At 43.0% G+C, this 13,881-nt stretch overlaps 1 protein-coding gene across 2 annotated transcripts in view; it reads right to left on the reverse strand.

Annotated features, from left to right (window-relative positions):
• Positions 1 to 1,444: 1,444 nt before the first annotated feature.
• UBXN7 (UBX domain protein 7) overlaps positions 1,445 to 13,881 on the reverse strand; it is an 89,872-nt gene continuing 77,435 nt past the window's right edge. The window contains exons 8-10 of one of the 2 annotated variants that reach the window (XM_011961172.1): positions 11,064 to 11,457; positions 10,578 to 10,657; positions 1,445 to 4,773 (exon numbers count right to left, since the gene is read on the reverse strand). In XM_011961172.1, the coding sequence (XP_011816562.1) occupies positions 4,612 to 4,773; positions 10,578 to 10,657; positions 11,064 to 11,457 (636 nt within the window). In that variant the 3' untranslated portion in view covers positions 1,445 to 4,611. The remainder of the gene's footprint in view (positions 4,774 to 10,577; positions 10,658 to 11,063; positions 11,458 to 13,881) is intronic. The other variant, XM_011961170.1, reaches the window with a different exon arrangement.

The following is a 13,881-nucleotide window of genomic DNA, read 5'->3' on the forward strand; positions in this document are numbered from 1 at the left end:
AAATCTGAGCTACAGTGCTTGCCACTTTTCAGTCTTGTTTAAGACTTTGCTGACTAAGACATACTCTTCCCTTTTTCTACGCTTGAACTAATAGGTAAACATTTACATGCTCTCCAATTATTTCATGCGTAGTGTGTCTCCCTAACTGGATAAAACAGGCAGGAATCAGATCTCATTATTTTTTGAGACAGAGTCTCACTCCCTCACCCAGGCTGGAGGGCAGGGGCGTGATCTTGGCTCACTGCAACCTCCGCCTCCCGGGTTCAAGAGACTCTCGTGCCTCAGCCTCCCCAGCAGCTGGGATTACGGACATGAGCCACCATGCCTGGCTAATTTTTATATTTTTTAGTAGAGACAGGGTTTCACCATGTTGGCCAGGCTGATCTCGAACTCCCAACCTCAGGTGATTCCCCCACCTTGGCCTCCCAAAATGTTGGGATTACAGGCGTGAGCCACCACACCTGGCCAGGAATTAGATCTCAGATTTCAAAATATTTCCAACTTCTGTAAAGAACTCAATAGCTAGTTGTTGATGTCTAAGTCAAGGAAGAATTATATACAAGATTTAAAAACATACACGCCGAGGGTTCAATAATCTGGTATGGATGGGACACAGAAAACAGAATTGCAGGCCGGGCGCGGTGGCTCACACCTGTAATCTCAGCACTCTGGGAGGCCAAGGTGGGCGGATCACAAGGTCAAGAGATCGAGACCATCCTGGCCAACATGGTGAAACCCTGTCTCTACTAAAAATACAAAAATTAGCCAGGCGTGGTGGCGCTCGCCTATATTTAAAAAAAAAAAAAGATAATTGTGTCTTTTCTGAAAAATGTTTAAAAAAAAAAATTCTTTTTTTTACCCTTTTCATTTATTCTTGGCAAATAATGCCAACTAGCAATTTTCCTTTCACATCTTCACCAGCGTATCATTTTAAAAAAGCAATAATCAGCCTCTCAAAATAATGGCATAAATAAACATTTATAGGCATAGTGCAAATCCCACAACTTTAACCCAACTACTTCCTCTATATTTATGGGAACAAAACTAAATGATAATTTACAAAGCCCAACAATGAGAAGATAACCATTTGGGTGCCCTGATTCTCTTGCTGTCGGAGAACACGGCATGGACGTTGGAACAGTGTGGACTCTGGATTCCAATTCTGATTTGCCACTCACTAGCTGTGACATCCTGAGTAAGTTCTCTATACCTGTTTTCTTAACATGGGAAGAAAATATGTATTTCGTACAATTCTTAGGGAGACTGAAGAAGAAAATGTACATAAAAGAACCTAGTGCATGCCAGTTACTCAGTATTAAGTTTCCTGTTCTTTTCTCATTTGGCACTGTTCTTTCTCTTCTCCAGTTCCTTCCGATATCAAATTCAAAAAAGTATTCCTCTCACTTTTTTCCCACTAGTTTTCTTCTTCTTCTTCTTCTTCTTCTTTTTTAAATTTGAGATGGAGTGTCACTCTGTCGCCCAGGCTGGAGTGCAGTGGCACGATCTTGGCTCACTGCAACCTCTGCCTCCCAGGTTCAAGCCATTCTCCTGCCTCAGCCTCTGAGTAGCTGGGATTACAGGTGCCTGCCATCACACCTGGGTAATTTTTGTATTTTTAGTAGAGATGGGGTTTCTCCATGTTGGTCAGGCTGGTCTTGATCTCCTGACCTCAGGTGATCTGCTGACCTCGGCCTCCCAAAGTGCTGGGATTACAGGCGTGAGACACCGTGGCCTGGCCTTCCCAGTAGTTTCCATTCCATCTCCCTGTATTTTTCTCTTATCACTCTTGAAGTCTATCTTTCTTGTTCTTGTCCTCTCTAGTTTTTTTTTTTTTCTTTAAACACTCTCTTTCAAGCTGTGTCCAACACCCACAAAGAATGACTATTTTTAACTAACCTTACTGACCTTATTTAATCTATTCAATAAAACCTCTGCCCTAAAAAGCAAAGAAACTTGCAGAGGAAATAAGGCAAACTGGAAGACGCATACTCTGTCAGTGGATTGAACTCTTGAGCAAGGCAATACTCCTTACGGACTCTTCTCATGTACAATCTGTAACTATTCCCATGGGCCTCTATATCAACCCTAAGATAATTATACTCCTGCCTCAAAATAAAATACAATCAAGCCCACCACATCTTGTATTGTAGACAACCCAGCTGCATGTTAAGCTGGGTTAAAGTACCATGCCGTCTTTTAAATCACTTTATCTCTACTTCATCATCCCACAGTAACCCAAGTGGAAGAAGTCACTTTGGTTTCTCATAAATGAATATGCACGTGCTGAACGTGTCAGAAAGAACTACACCCTCTCACTGATGAACATGTTGTAAGTTCCCCCAACTGTTTTATCAAGAGAGGCTAGAAGGTAAAGAGAATGAAACAGAACCCTACAGGAAAAATGGCTGACCTGACATGTTTGAGCGAGTTGGGCTTCAGCTGTGACTGCGGGAGTACAGACGGGCACCATCAGAGCACAAAGCTGAGCGAACCTCCTCTTCTTACCCTGTGCCTCCCTGAATTTTTAGATTTCTGACCTTGTCTGCTACCAACAAATGTTTTACCCTCCAGTGCACCTTTGATAATATACAGCCCTATTCTTCAAACAGCAAGTATGTTATCCAAGTTCAGAGATACAACTGAGGAATGAACATGAAAACCATCTTTCACTCAATAAATCAGCAGCTGCTAGTTAAGCCTCAAGAGCCTATGAAAAAACACCAAAGTGTAGGTATTAGTCACCAATCTAAAGAGAGAACTTTGACTCAAGGTAGAAATGAAACTGTAATTATATAAATATATTTATAAATATTTATACAATTATATACTTATACATAAGCACTTACACAGACTTAGAAAAAAATGTAAGAACATTAATTCAAAAGGACTCACTGCAGAAGAAACAGAATCGCCCATGTCTCCTTGAGGAGACACAGAACTCATTCTTTTGGGCGGGTTCCCCACAATTCAACCATTAGAAACCAGGCTCTGTAACTGTGTACTAGCAACACATAGCATCTTTTTTTCTTCTTTTCCCCAATCCCCTAATCGCCAAGAGCACAATCTTAAAGTAGATGAAAACCTAAAGGTCTCTAAGCAACAGCTGAGGAACTTACATTCCTCAGATAAAAGAATCAATCTAAATCCTCAATTGACAAAAAGGTCCATTTAATATTTTCATTTTACAAGTTAAAGCTTCTAGAATCACAACTACCCCTTCAGAGGATTCCATTTATGCTCAGAATAGGAACTGAGCATAGGGTGAAGGTGGTGTGTAAATGGTGTTCTACAGATTCAAGACGGTCTCTTCTAAAAACACCGAAGAAAGCTTTCACCAACTCACATTTGATTTTCGGTTCTGTTGGCAGAAAAAACCCACAACATCTGAAAATGACTAGTACCCTCCGCCACCCGCCCCCCCTTTTACTAAATGTTGTCTTTTGAATTGAGTTTAAAGGTCTTCCCCTTAGAGAGGCTTTCAGTTCTGATACCTTTTGAAAGAAAACAGCATGCGGACTCATGTTCAATTCAGTCACCACAGCCTTTCAGAGACTCTTCCAACCAGGGGCAAAAAATGAACCATTATTTCTAACCAAAAGAACATGGTTAGCAACTCTCAGCTGAATGGTTTTCTTTTTCCCCAGGGACATACCTAAGTATGCCTGAAACAACACAGGACAATCAATAACCATAGTGGTTACAATTACAAGCCATTGTACTACATGATTATTGACCAGCTGCCTACCTACAGATCACTGCAGACTCGGACAATGGAGGGCTCCAAAGGAGCTAATCTGCTGTGCTAGCAAAAACAGCAAGCATCTTCCTATCCCAGTCACCACGATAGGTTCACTTTACATCCATTCCTGGACTAGCAGGATCAATACAGAGTAATAAAGAAAACTGTCTCAGCTAGGACAATGAAAGTCACCCCATGCTATATGCTCCATATTTAACACTCATTCTGCCAATAACACATGTCATGGAAATAGTTCTTACAGCTGGGAACATGAAAATCCTTTGAAAAAAGTTTTTAGGTATGATGAGCAATAATTACAAGGGATGCTTTTTCCACGGAAACAGAAGCCTGGATATTTTCTTAAGTGATATTTCCTACATGAAGAACACAACAAAACCAAATCCACGTTAGAGAATTTCTTCTCCCTACTACACATGGGGGCTTACAAAAAAGGGAGGGTTATTCTTACTCTGAATCTAGCCATTCCTTTGCCCAAAGAGTCTGGAGAGTAACATGAACATTTGATCCCAAAAAAGTGCCGTGCAAAAGACCACTTACTGGGACACACAATTCCTGCTGCCAGTACTAGGAGAGGTCTTATTCTTACACTTCAATTTGGTCACCAGATTAGGTAAGAAAGTGTAGGGGGAGGGGGAAGAGTACGGAGTGGGGAGGGAGAAAACAGAAGAGAAAGAAACGAAGGGGGAGAAAGAGACTGATTACAGGAGAGATCAAGAAATAAGAGAAGGAAGGTGACTTGCTTGCCCAACTTTGGCTCTGTGGTCCTATGAGCCAAAATGCATACTTAGTGACATGGTATCTCACAGGAAAAGGGAAAAAAGGGGTAAGCTGAGAGAGGTCAAGCCATGGTGTTAATTTCTTTCCTGTACAAAGACAGTCTCTTGAGGACAAAGGCCTGCCTCCTGCAATGTAATATCATAGTCCAGATGAGATAATTTCCTTCGAGGAAAGTTGGTGAGAAGTTCAAAACGTTCATTTGGATATCCTTTAGACTGGACGTGCTTCACCAAAGCCTACACAAACAAGAGAAAGACAAAGCCATTAGATGGAAATAAAAGGAAAGAGCATATTAGTGAATTAAATATAAAACATTCTTTTTTTCATCATATTAGATCAGCTATTAAGTGTAAGTTCTTTCAGATAACCAAAGCTTGCCCTTGTGGAAGGGCCATTAGAAACCTTTGGACGGGGAGAGAAATCTGTACCCAATGACGCACAGCCATTAAGTGATACTGAAATACACGGTTATTATTTGTCTCCCCAATAAATACACCCAGTCACTATTTATAAAATTAAATTATTGTTCTCACTTTTAAACATTCTATCTGTTTTCCTTTCTTCCTTTTATCAAGGGAGGCAAGTCCTTCATTCCACTACGCCCAGTCCTTCATTCCACTACGCCCAGTCCTTCATTCCACCTACGCCCAGTCCTTCATTCCACCTACGCCCAGTCCTAGTCCTTCATTCCACCTACACCCAGTCCTTCATTCCACCTACACCCAGTCCTTCATTCCACTACACCCAGTCCTTCATTCCACCTACACCCAGTCCTTCATTCCACTACACCCAGTCCTTCATTCCACTACACCCAGTCCTTCATTCCACCTACACCCAGCCCTTCATTCCACTACACCCAGTCTTGCCACCTGTGCACTGAATCTCTCCTTGCCTTCTCAGAAACTGGGCCATTCCCATCTTTTGCAGGTTTCCTCAACATCTCCCTCTCTGCTTCCCATCAAACTTCAACACTGCTTGCATTTCAGTAACGCAGTCTTCAAGAATCAGCCTAATTAATCTCCAGCCAAAGCAAACGGCCAGGAACACCTGACCCAAGGGATTCATTCACAGGCTAAGCTAAGCTAGTCAGACTCAAGATTCTGTTTCCAGCAGTTAAAAACAGAGGGTGTCAGGGCATGATTGCTCACACCTGTAATCCCTGCACTTCGGGAGGCCAAGGAAGGTAGATAGCTTGAGCACAGGAGCTGGAGACCAGCTTGGGCAACATGGCAAAACCCCATCTCATCAAAAAATATGGGCCAGGCACGGTGGCTCCCGCCTGTGATCCCAGCACTTTAAAACGCCAAGGTGGGCTGATCACCTGAGGTCAGGAGTTTGAGACGAGTCTGGCCAACATGGTAAAACCTCGTCTGTACTAAAAATACAAAAAAATGGCCGGGCGCGGTGGCTCAAGCCCGTAATCCCAGCACTTTGGGAGGCCGAGACGGGCGGATCACCAGGTCAGGAGATCGAGACCATCCTGGCTAACACGGTGAAACCCCGTCTCTACTAAAAAATACAAAAACTAGCCGGGCGAGGTGGCGGGCGCCTGTAGTCCCAGCTACTCGGGAGGCTGAGGCAGGAGAATGGCGTAAAAACCCAGGAGGCGGAGCTTGCAGTGAGCTGAGATCCGGCCACTGAACTCCAGCCTGGGCGACATAGCAAGACTCCGTCTCAAAAAAAAAAAAAAAAAAAAATACAAAAAAATTAGCCCGGTGTGGCGGTGGGTGCCTGTAATCCCAGCTACTTGGGAGGTTGAGGCAGAATTGTTTGAACCCAGGAGGCGGAGGTTGCAGTGAGCCGAGATTACGCCCCACAGCACTCCAGCCTGGGCAGAGCCAGATCTTGTCTCCAAGAAAAGGAAGAAACAAACAAACACAAAACAAAAACCACCGAAAGCTCATCACAGCTGTGTTAGATGAAAATGCCCGCAGCATCACCATGATGAACCATGTGGGAGCTGAGGAATAAAGAAAAGCCATCAGTATGCAGAGAATGGTGTGAAGCAGGGAACCCCAAGAGAAAACCTACAGGCCCCAGAAGAGAAACACAGAGGAAAACAGATATGGTTCTTAAACACTTTGCAGTTCCAGCTGCTAGGACCTACACCACTATTCCTTCAAATAACCCGTCGTCCTTTTCCAGAAGTAATCATTTCAGTTGGGTTTCTATTCCATGCAGGCATGAAACAGAAAAATCTTCACTGGAACATACCTTATGTGGCTTACCTAAGTTAATCTGGGAAGAAAATAAACTAATCAGAGATAAGATTCACAACCGGGTGCTCCCACCTGTAATCCCCACACTTTGGGAGGCTGGGGCAGGAGGATGACTTGAGCTCAGGAATTCAAGACCAGCCTGGTTTACATAGTGAGAACCCTTCTCTACAAAAAAGAATTTAAAAAAATTAGCTGGGTGTGGTGGCACACACCTGTGGTCCCAGCTACCTGGGAGGTTGAGGTGGGAGGCTCACTTGAGCCCAGGAGGCAGAGGTTGCAGTGAGCTGAGACTGGGCCACCAAACTCCAGCCTGAGCGACAGAGTGACCCTGTCTCAAAACAACCAACCAACCACCAACAACAAAATGACTCACCACAGTTTGCAGTTATGATCAGACTAAACATCTAACACCTCCTTCTTTCTTTCTTTCCTTTTCTTTTTTTTTTTTTTTAAATAGAGACAGGGTCTCACTTTGTTGCCCAGGCTGGTCTCAAACTCCTGAACTCAAGTGATCCTCCCACCTTGGCCTCCCAAAGTGCTGGGATTACAGGAGGGAGCCACTGCACCTGGCCTCCCACACCTGTTTCAAAGAATTATCAAGCAAAACTCACTGAACTTACTCCAATTAATTAGTTTCTCTGCTTCGAGAAAATGCTTCCAATTAGCTATAGAGATATACCCTCTTTCATTGTACTTCCCGTTATTGAAGGTTTGTGGGAGCCGTGTGTCAAGCGCCTCTATTGGCTCCATTTTTCAATCAGCAAGTGCTCACCGCGCGTCTCTGTGTCACCTTTTGGTAACACTTGTGGTGTTTCTCTTTTTCATTATTTTATCTATTACAATATCTGTGAGCATTATCTCTGATGTTACTATTCTGTTTTTGGGCACCACAAACCATGCCCACACAAGACTGCAAACTTTATGCTCTGACTGCTCCACCTACTGGGAGTTTTCCCATCTTTCTCCCTCTACTCAGGCCTCCTTATTCCCTGAGACAGGACAGTATTAAAATTAGGCCAATTAATAACCCCACCATTGTAGGCCTCTAGTACCCAAGTGAAAGGCAGTGTTGTACATCCTCAAAATCAATCAATTGCTAAAAATGATTAAGCTTAGTGAGAAAGGCACGTTGAAAACTGAGACAGACACAACGCTAGGCCTCTTGCACCAAACAGCCAAGCTGTGAATGCAAGGAAAAGTTCTTGAAGGAAATTAAAAGTGCTACTCCAGTGAATACACAAATGATAACAAAGCAAAACAGGCTGGGCGCAGTGGCTCACACCAGCACTTTGGGAGGCTGAGGTGGGCGGATCACCTGAGGTCAGGAGTTGGAGACCAGCTTGGCCAACACGGTGAAACCCCATCTCTACTAAAAATACAAAAATTAGCTGGGAGTGGTGGCAGGCGCCTGTAATCCCAGTTACACGGGAGGCTGAGGCAGGAGAATCACTTGAACTTGGGAGGTGGAGTTTGCAGTGAACTGAGATCACACCTTTGTACTCTAGCCTGGGCGACAGAACTAGACTCTGTCTCAAAAAAAAAAAAAAAAAAAGAAAGAAAGCAAAACAGCCTTACTGCTGTACTGCTGAAAAGGAGAAAGTTTTAGTGGTCTGTATGGAAAAATCAAACCAGTCACAACATTCCCTTAAGCTAAACCCTAATCCAAAGCAAGGTTCTAACTCTTCAATCCTATGAAGGCTAAGGGAGTTAAGGAAGCTACAGAAGAAAAGCTGGAAGCTAGCAGAGGTTGGTTCATGAGGTTGAAGGAAAGAAGTCATCTCCATAACATCAAAGTGCAACAAGGTGAAGCAGCAAATGCTGATGCAGAAGGTGCAGAAACTTATCTGAAAGATGTAGTTAAGATAATTCATGAAGGTAACGACACTAAATGTGATTTAAGTTTGACAAAACAGTCTTCTGTTAGAAGAAGATGCCATTAAGGACTTTCACAGCTAGAGAGAAGTCAGTGTCTGCACTCAAAGGTTCAAACAGGCTGACTTTCGCGTTAGGGGGTCATGTAGCTGGTGACTTCCAGTTGAAGCCAATGCTCATTTAACATTCCAAAATCCCAGGCCCCTTAAAAATTATGTTAAATCTACTCTGTCTGTGTTCTCTAACTGTAAAAACAAAACCTGGAAAGATAGCACATCAATTTACAGCATGGCTTACTGAAGATTTTAAGCCCATTGTTGAGACCTACTGCTCAGAAAAAGGATTCAACATATTACTGCTCATTGACAATGCACTAGTCACGTAAGAGCTCTGATGAAAATGTAAATAAAAATGAACGTTGTTTCCAGTCTGCTAACCCAGCCTCCATTCTGCAGCCCATGGATCAAGGAGTCATTTCAACTTTTAAATCTTATTTAAGAAATACATTTTGGCCAGGCATGGGGCCAAATTTCAACTTTGGGAGGCTGTGGTGAGAGGATTACTTGAGTCCAGGAGTTTGAGACGAGCCCTGGCAACACAGCAAGAAACCATCTCTACAAAAAAGAAAATTAATTGAGTGTGGTGGTCTACTCAGGAGAGTGAGGCAGGAGGATCACACGAGCCGGGGTGGGGAGTCAAGGTTACAGTGAGCTACGACCACTGCACTCCAACGTGGGCAAGAGACCCCCTCCTTTTTTTTCAGTTCCAAAGGCTATAGCTGCCATAAATACAGATTCCTCTGATGGATCTGGGCAAAGTAAACTGAAAATCTTCTGGAAAGGATTCACCAGTCTAAATATCATTAAGAACATTCATGATTCAGAGGAGGTCAAAATACCAACATGAATAGGACTTTGGAAGAGGTTGATTCCAATCCTCATGGATGACTTTGAGGGGTTTAAGAACTCACTGGAAGAAGTCACTGCAAGTGGGGTAGAAACTGCAAGAGAACTAGAATTAGAAGTGGAGGATGGCGATGGGACTGAACTGCTGCAGTCTCATGATCAAGCATTAAAGGGAGGGGAGCTGCTTCCTATGGATGAGCAAAGAAAGTGACTTCTTGAGACGGAATCTACTTCTGGTGAAGATGCTTTTAACACTGTTGAAACGACAACAGAAGATTTAGAACACCGCGTAAACTTGGTGGGTAAAGCTGCAGGAAATCTGAGAATGCCTCCAGTTTTGAAAGAAGTCCTCCTGTGGGTAAAATACTAGCAAACGGCAGCACGCGCCACAGAGACACTGTTTGCCGAAGACACTGCCGACTGACGCGGCAACTTTACTGCTGTCACAGTTTCAGAAACTGCCACAGCACCCGTCACCCTGATCAGTCAGTAGCTATCAATTTCAAAAGCCTCCACCAACAAAAAGATGACTCACTGAAGATTCAGGTGATCGTTAGAGCACTTTTCAGCAAAAGATTTTTTAAATTAAGTCACGTGCCTTTTTTTAGATGTAAAGCTACTGCACACTTAATAGACTACAGAATAATGTAAACGTAACTTTTTTTTTTTGAGACGGAGTCTCACTCTGTCGCCCAGGCTGGAGTGCAGTGGCCGGATCTCAGCTCACTGCAAGCTCCGCCTCCCTGGCTCACGCCATTCTCCTGCCTCAGCCTCCGAGTAGCTGGGACTACAGGCGCCCGCCACCTCGCCTGGCTAGTTTTTTGTATTTTTTAGTAGAGACGGAGTTTCACCATGTTAGCCACAATGGTCTCGATCTCCTGACCTTGTGATCCGCCTGCCTCGGCCTCCCAAAGTGCTGGGATTACAGGCGTGAGCCACCGTGCCCGGCCCAAACGTAACTTTTATATGCACCAGGAAACCAAACAATTTGTGACTCGTCTTATTGCAGGGGTTGGAACGGAACCAAAGCAAGCCTGTACTTACTAGCAGTTTAGCTTGCTCTGGAAGAGTGATCTGTTCCCTTTTTCCATCTGGATACCGCAACATCAGCTGTGCTTTTGGTCCTAAAGGAAGGGTTTAAAAAAAAAAAAAAAATGGGATACAGGAGTTTAAGACAGAATATTAGTTTAAATAAATATGTAAATAAATACAGCCATTCAGCAATTATTCAAGTGTTTTGCTGGAGTGCAGTGGCACGATCTCAGCTCACTGCAACCTCCGCCTTCCTGGTTCAAGCCACTCTCCTGCCTCAGCCTCCCACGTAGCTGGGACTATAGGCACCTGCCACCATACCTGGCTAAGTTTTGTATTTTTAGTAGAGACAGGGTTTTGCCATGTTGGCCAGGCTGGTCTTGAACTCCTAACCTTGAACTTTTGAGATGGAGTCTCACTCTTGTTTCCCAGGCTGGAGTGCACGCCCAGCCCCAATATCCAAGTTTGAAGTAAAGTATGTCTATAATGTTAACTCACCATTTACATCTATGCCCTCCACTACTCCATCTGATTTTTCAGGTGGCATCTCGAGTATCTCTGAGTCCACGGCTGGCAATCCTTGGTGGTTTGTGGCTGTTCCAGGATCAGTTCTGACTGGGGGCTCAGTCAGCGGCCTTCTATTCTCCTCTTTTCTATGCCCCAAATCTTTGTGGGGAGACTTTCTGGACTTGGCAAGATTCTCTACCTCTTCTTCTTCATCAGAGCCACAAACAGATATGAACTCCTCACTGCCAGAAAAAAGTTCAGACTCAGATTCTTCATCTGAGCGGCTATCCTGTTTTGTCTGTGTTGAATCGAAATGTGTTTCTTGTAAGGAGGCTCTGATGGCAGCTTCTAGCTGGCTGTCTTCACTTGCATCTATAAGGCTCTCCTGTGAGATAGAGTCATAAAACACAGGAAGAAGAACAAGTTAAACCAAAAAACAGGTCAAACAGCATAAGAAATATCATAGCTTGCCATTCATTATTATGTTCTGCTGACTGTATCCCTTCTATTTTAAGAGCAAGGACTGGGTCTTACATAGCCAAATTGGAATGGAGATATATATACGTGTGTGTATACACACACACACACACACACACACACACACACACACGTTTTTGTTGTTTTTTGTTTTATATTGTTTTTGAGATGGAGTCTCACTCTTGTTGCCCAGGCTGGAGTGCAGTGGTGCAATCTTGGCTCACTGCAACCTCAGCCTTCCCAGGTTCAAGTGATTCTCTTGCCTCAGCCTCCTGAGTAGCTGGGATTACAAGCGCCCGCCACCATGCCCAGCTAATTTTTATTTACTTATTTTTTTGTATTTTTAGTAGACATGGGGTTTCACCACGTTGGCCAGGCTGGTCTCAAACTCCCAACCTCAGCCTCCCAAAGTGCTGGGATGACAGGCGTGAGCCACCGCACCCAGCCTATATATATCTATATATTTTTTAAGAGACAGGGTCTCACTATATTCCCCAGGCTGGTCTTGCGCTTCTGGGCTCAAGTGATCATAGGCATTTTTTAAAATATCAAAATGAAAGCCAGGTGTGGTGGCTCATGCCTGTAATCCCAGCACTTTGGGAGGCCAAGGTGGGTGGATCAAGAGGTCAAAAGATCGAGACCATCCTGGCCAACATGGTGAAACCCCATCTCTACTAAAAACGATTAAGCTTAGTGAGAAAGGCATGTTGAAAGCTGAGACAGACACAAAGCTAGGCCTCTTGCACCAAACAGCCAAGCTGTGAATGCAAGGAAAGGTTCTTGAAGGAAATTAAAAGTGCTACTCCAGTGAATACACAAATGATAACAAAGCAGGACAGGCCAGGCGCAGTGGCTCACACCTGCACTTTGGGAGGCTTGAGGTGGGCGGATCACCTGAGGTCAGGAGTTGGAGACCAGCCTGGCCAACATGGCGAAACCCCATCTCTACTAAAAATTCAAAAATTAGCTGGCCATGGTGGTGTGCGCCTGTAGTCCCAGCTACTTAGGATGCTGAGGCAGAAGAATCAATTGAACTCGGGAGGAGGAGGTTGCCGTGAGATCATGCCACTGCACCCCAGCCTGGTGACAGAGCAAGACTCCATCTCAAAACCAAAAACAAAACAAAAGTCAAAATGAACAAAATCAAGAAACATTTATCTATTACCTGCCTAGAGAAAGACAAGAATTAAAAGTTTTAACTATAAAGTCAAACCACTCTTTAAAATGACTAAAACATAGAGACCAGTGTTTACTTTGTTCACCACTTTATTCTTCAACTAGTATTCCATTAATTATAATGAAGGTTTTCATTATGATAACGAGAAATGCAAACTTCTACAGTTTTTCCCTTGATAAAGTTCTAATGCCACAGATTTTACTAAGCTTAATGAATCACAAAATAATGCTGTTTGAGTGGAACTTACTTAGCTCTTGACTCAAACATACTATAGAGGAAAAAAATTGTAAGATAATGTAAAGTTGAACACTGGATATCTCACGATATTACAGAATTACTGCTAATTTTTAAGGGTATAATAATGACATTGTGATAGTATTTTTAAAAATAAAAAAGCCTTTATCTTTTAAATATAAATCCCAGAGTATGTATTAATGAAACAATGAATTCTGAGATTTACTTCAAAAGAATTCAGATATGGGATCTAGAGGAAAGACTGGCCATCTGTTGATAATTACTGAAATAAGCTAATGAATACAAAGAGGCTCAATAAACTACTTCAACTTTGAATATGCCTAAAATTTTCCACAATAAATAGGTAAAAAAAAAAAAAATGTGGGTTGCTAATAAAAAACTAAAGAAACCACATTTTGTCTTTTACTATCAGGCAATCATGTAGCAAAAAATTAAAGGGAAAAACGTTGTTTTGTTTTTTGTTTTTTTTTGAGACAGGTTACTCTGTCACCCAGGCTGAAGTGTAGTGGCGCAATCTTGGCTCACTACTCCCTCCACCTGCCAGGCTCAAGGAATCCTCCCACCTCAGCCTCCCAAGTAACTGGGACTACAGGCACATACCACTACACCCGGCCAAAAGAAAATTTAAAAATAAAGTAATTTACCACCCCTAAAAAGCAAGTAGAAGTGTCTATGTGACATGCAATGGCTTAGGTGGATTGTAAATTTATAGCAATGACATTGCACAGATAGCATGTAGCTTGATTTTAAAAATTGTGGCCATGGCAGATACTATCAGGCTCCTATGGAATTTCATTCTCCTCTGATTTCCTTACTTACAGAACCCTAATTAAGTCTATAAAACATGTTCAACTAAAAAATTCATTTTACTAATTTCTCTTAGAAAACAGTATTGAGGCC

Source organism: Colobus angolensis, unplaced genomic scaffold (assembly GCF_000951035.1).
Source record: "Colobus angolensis palliatus isolate OR3802 unplaced genomic scaffold, Cang.pa_1.0 Scaffold54, whole genome shotgun sequence".
Lineage (NCBI taxonomy): Eukaryota > Metazoa > Chordata > Mammalia > Primates > Cercopithecidae > Colobus > Colobus angolensis.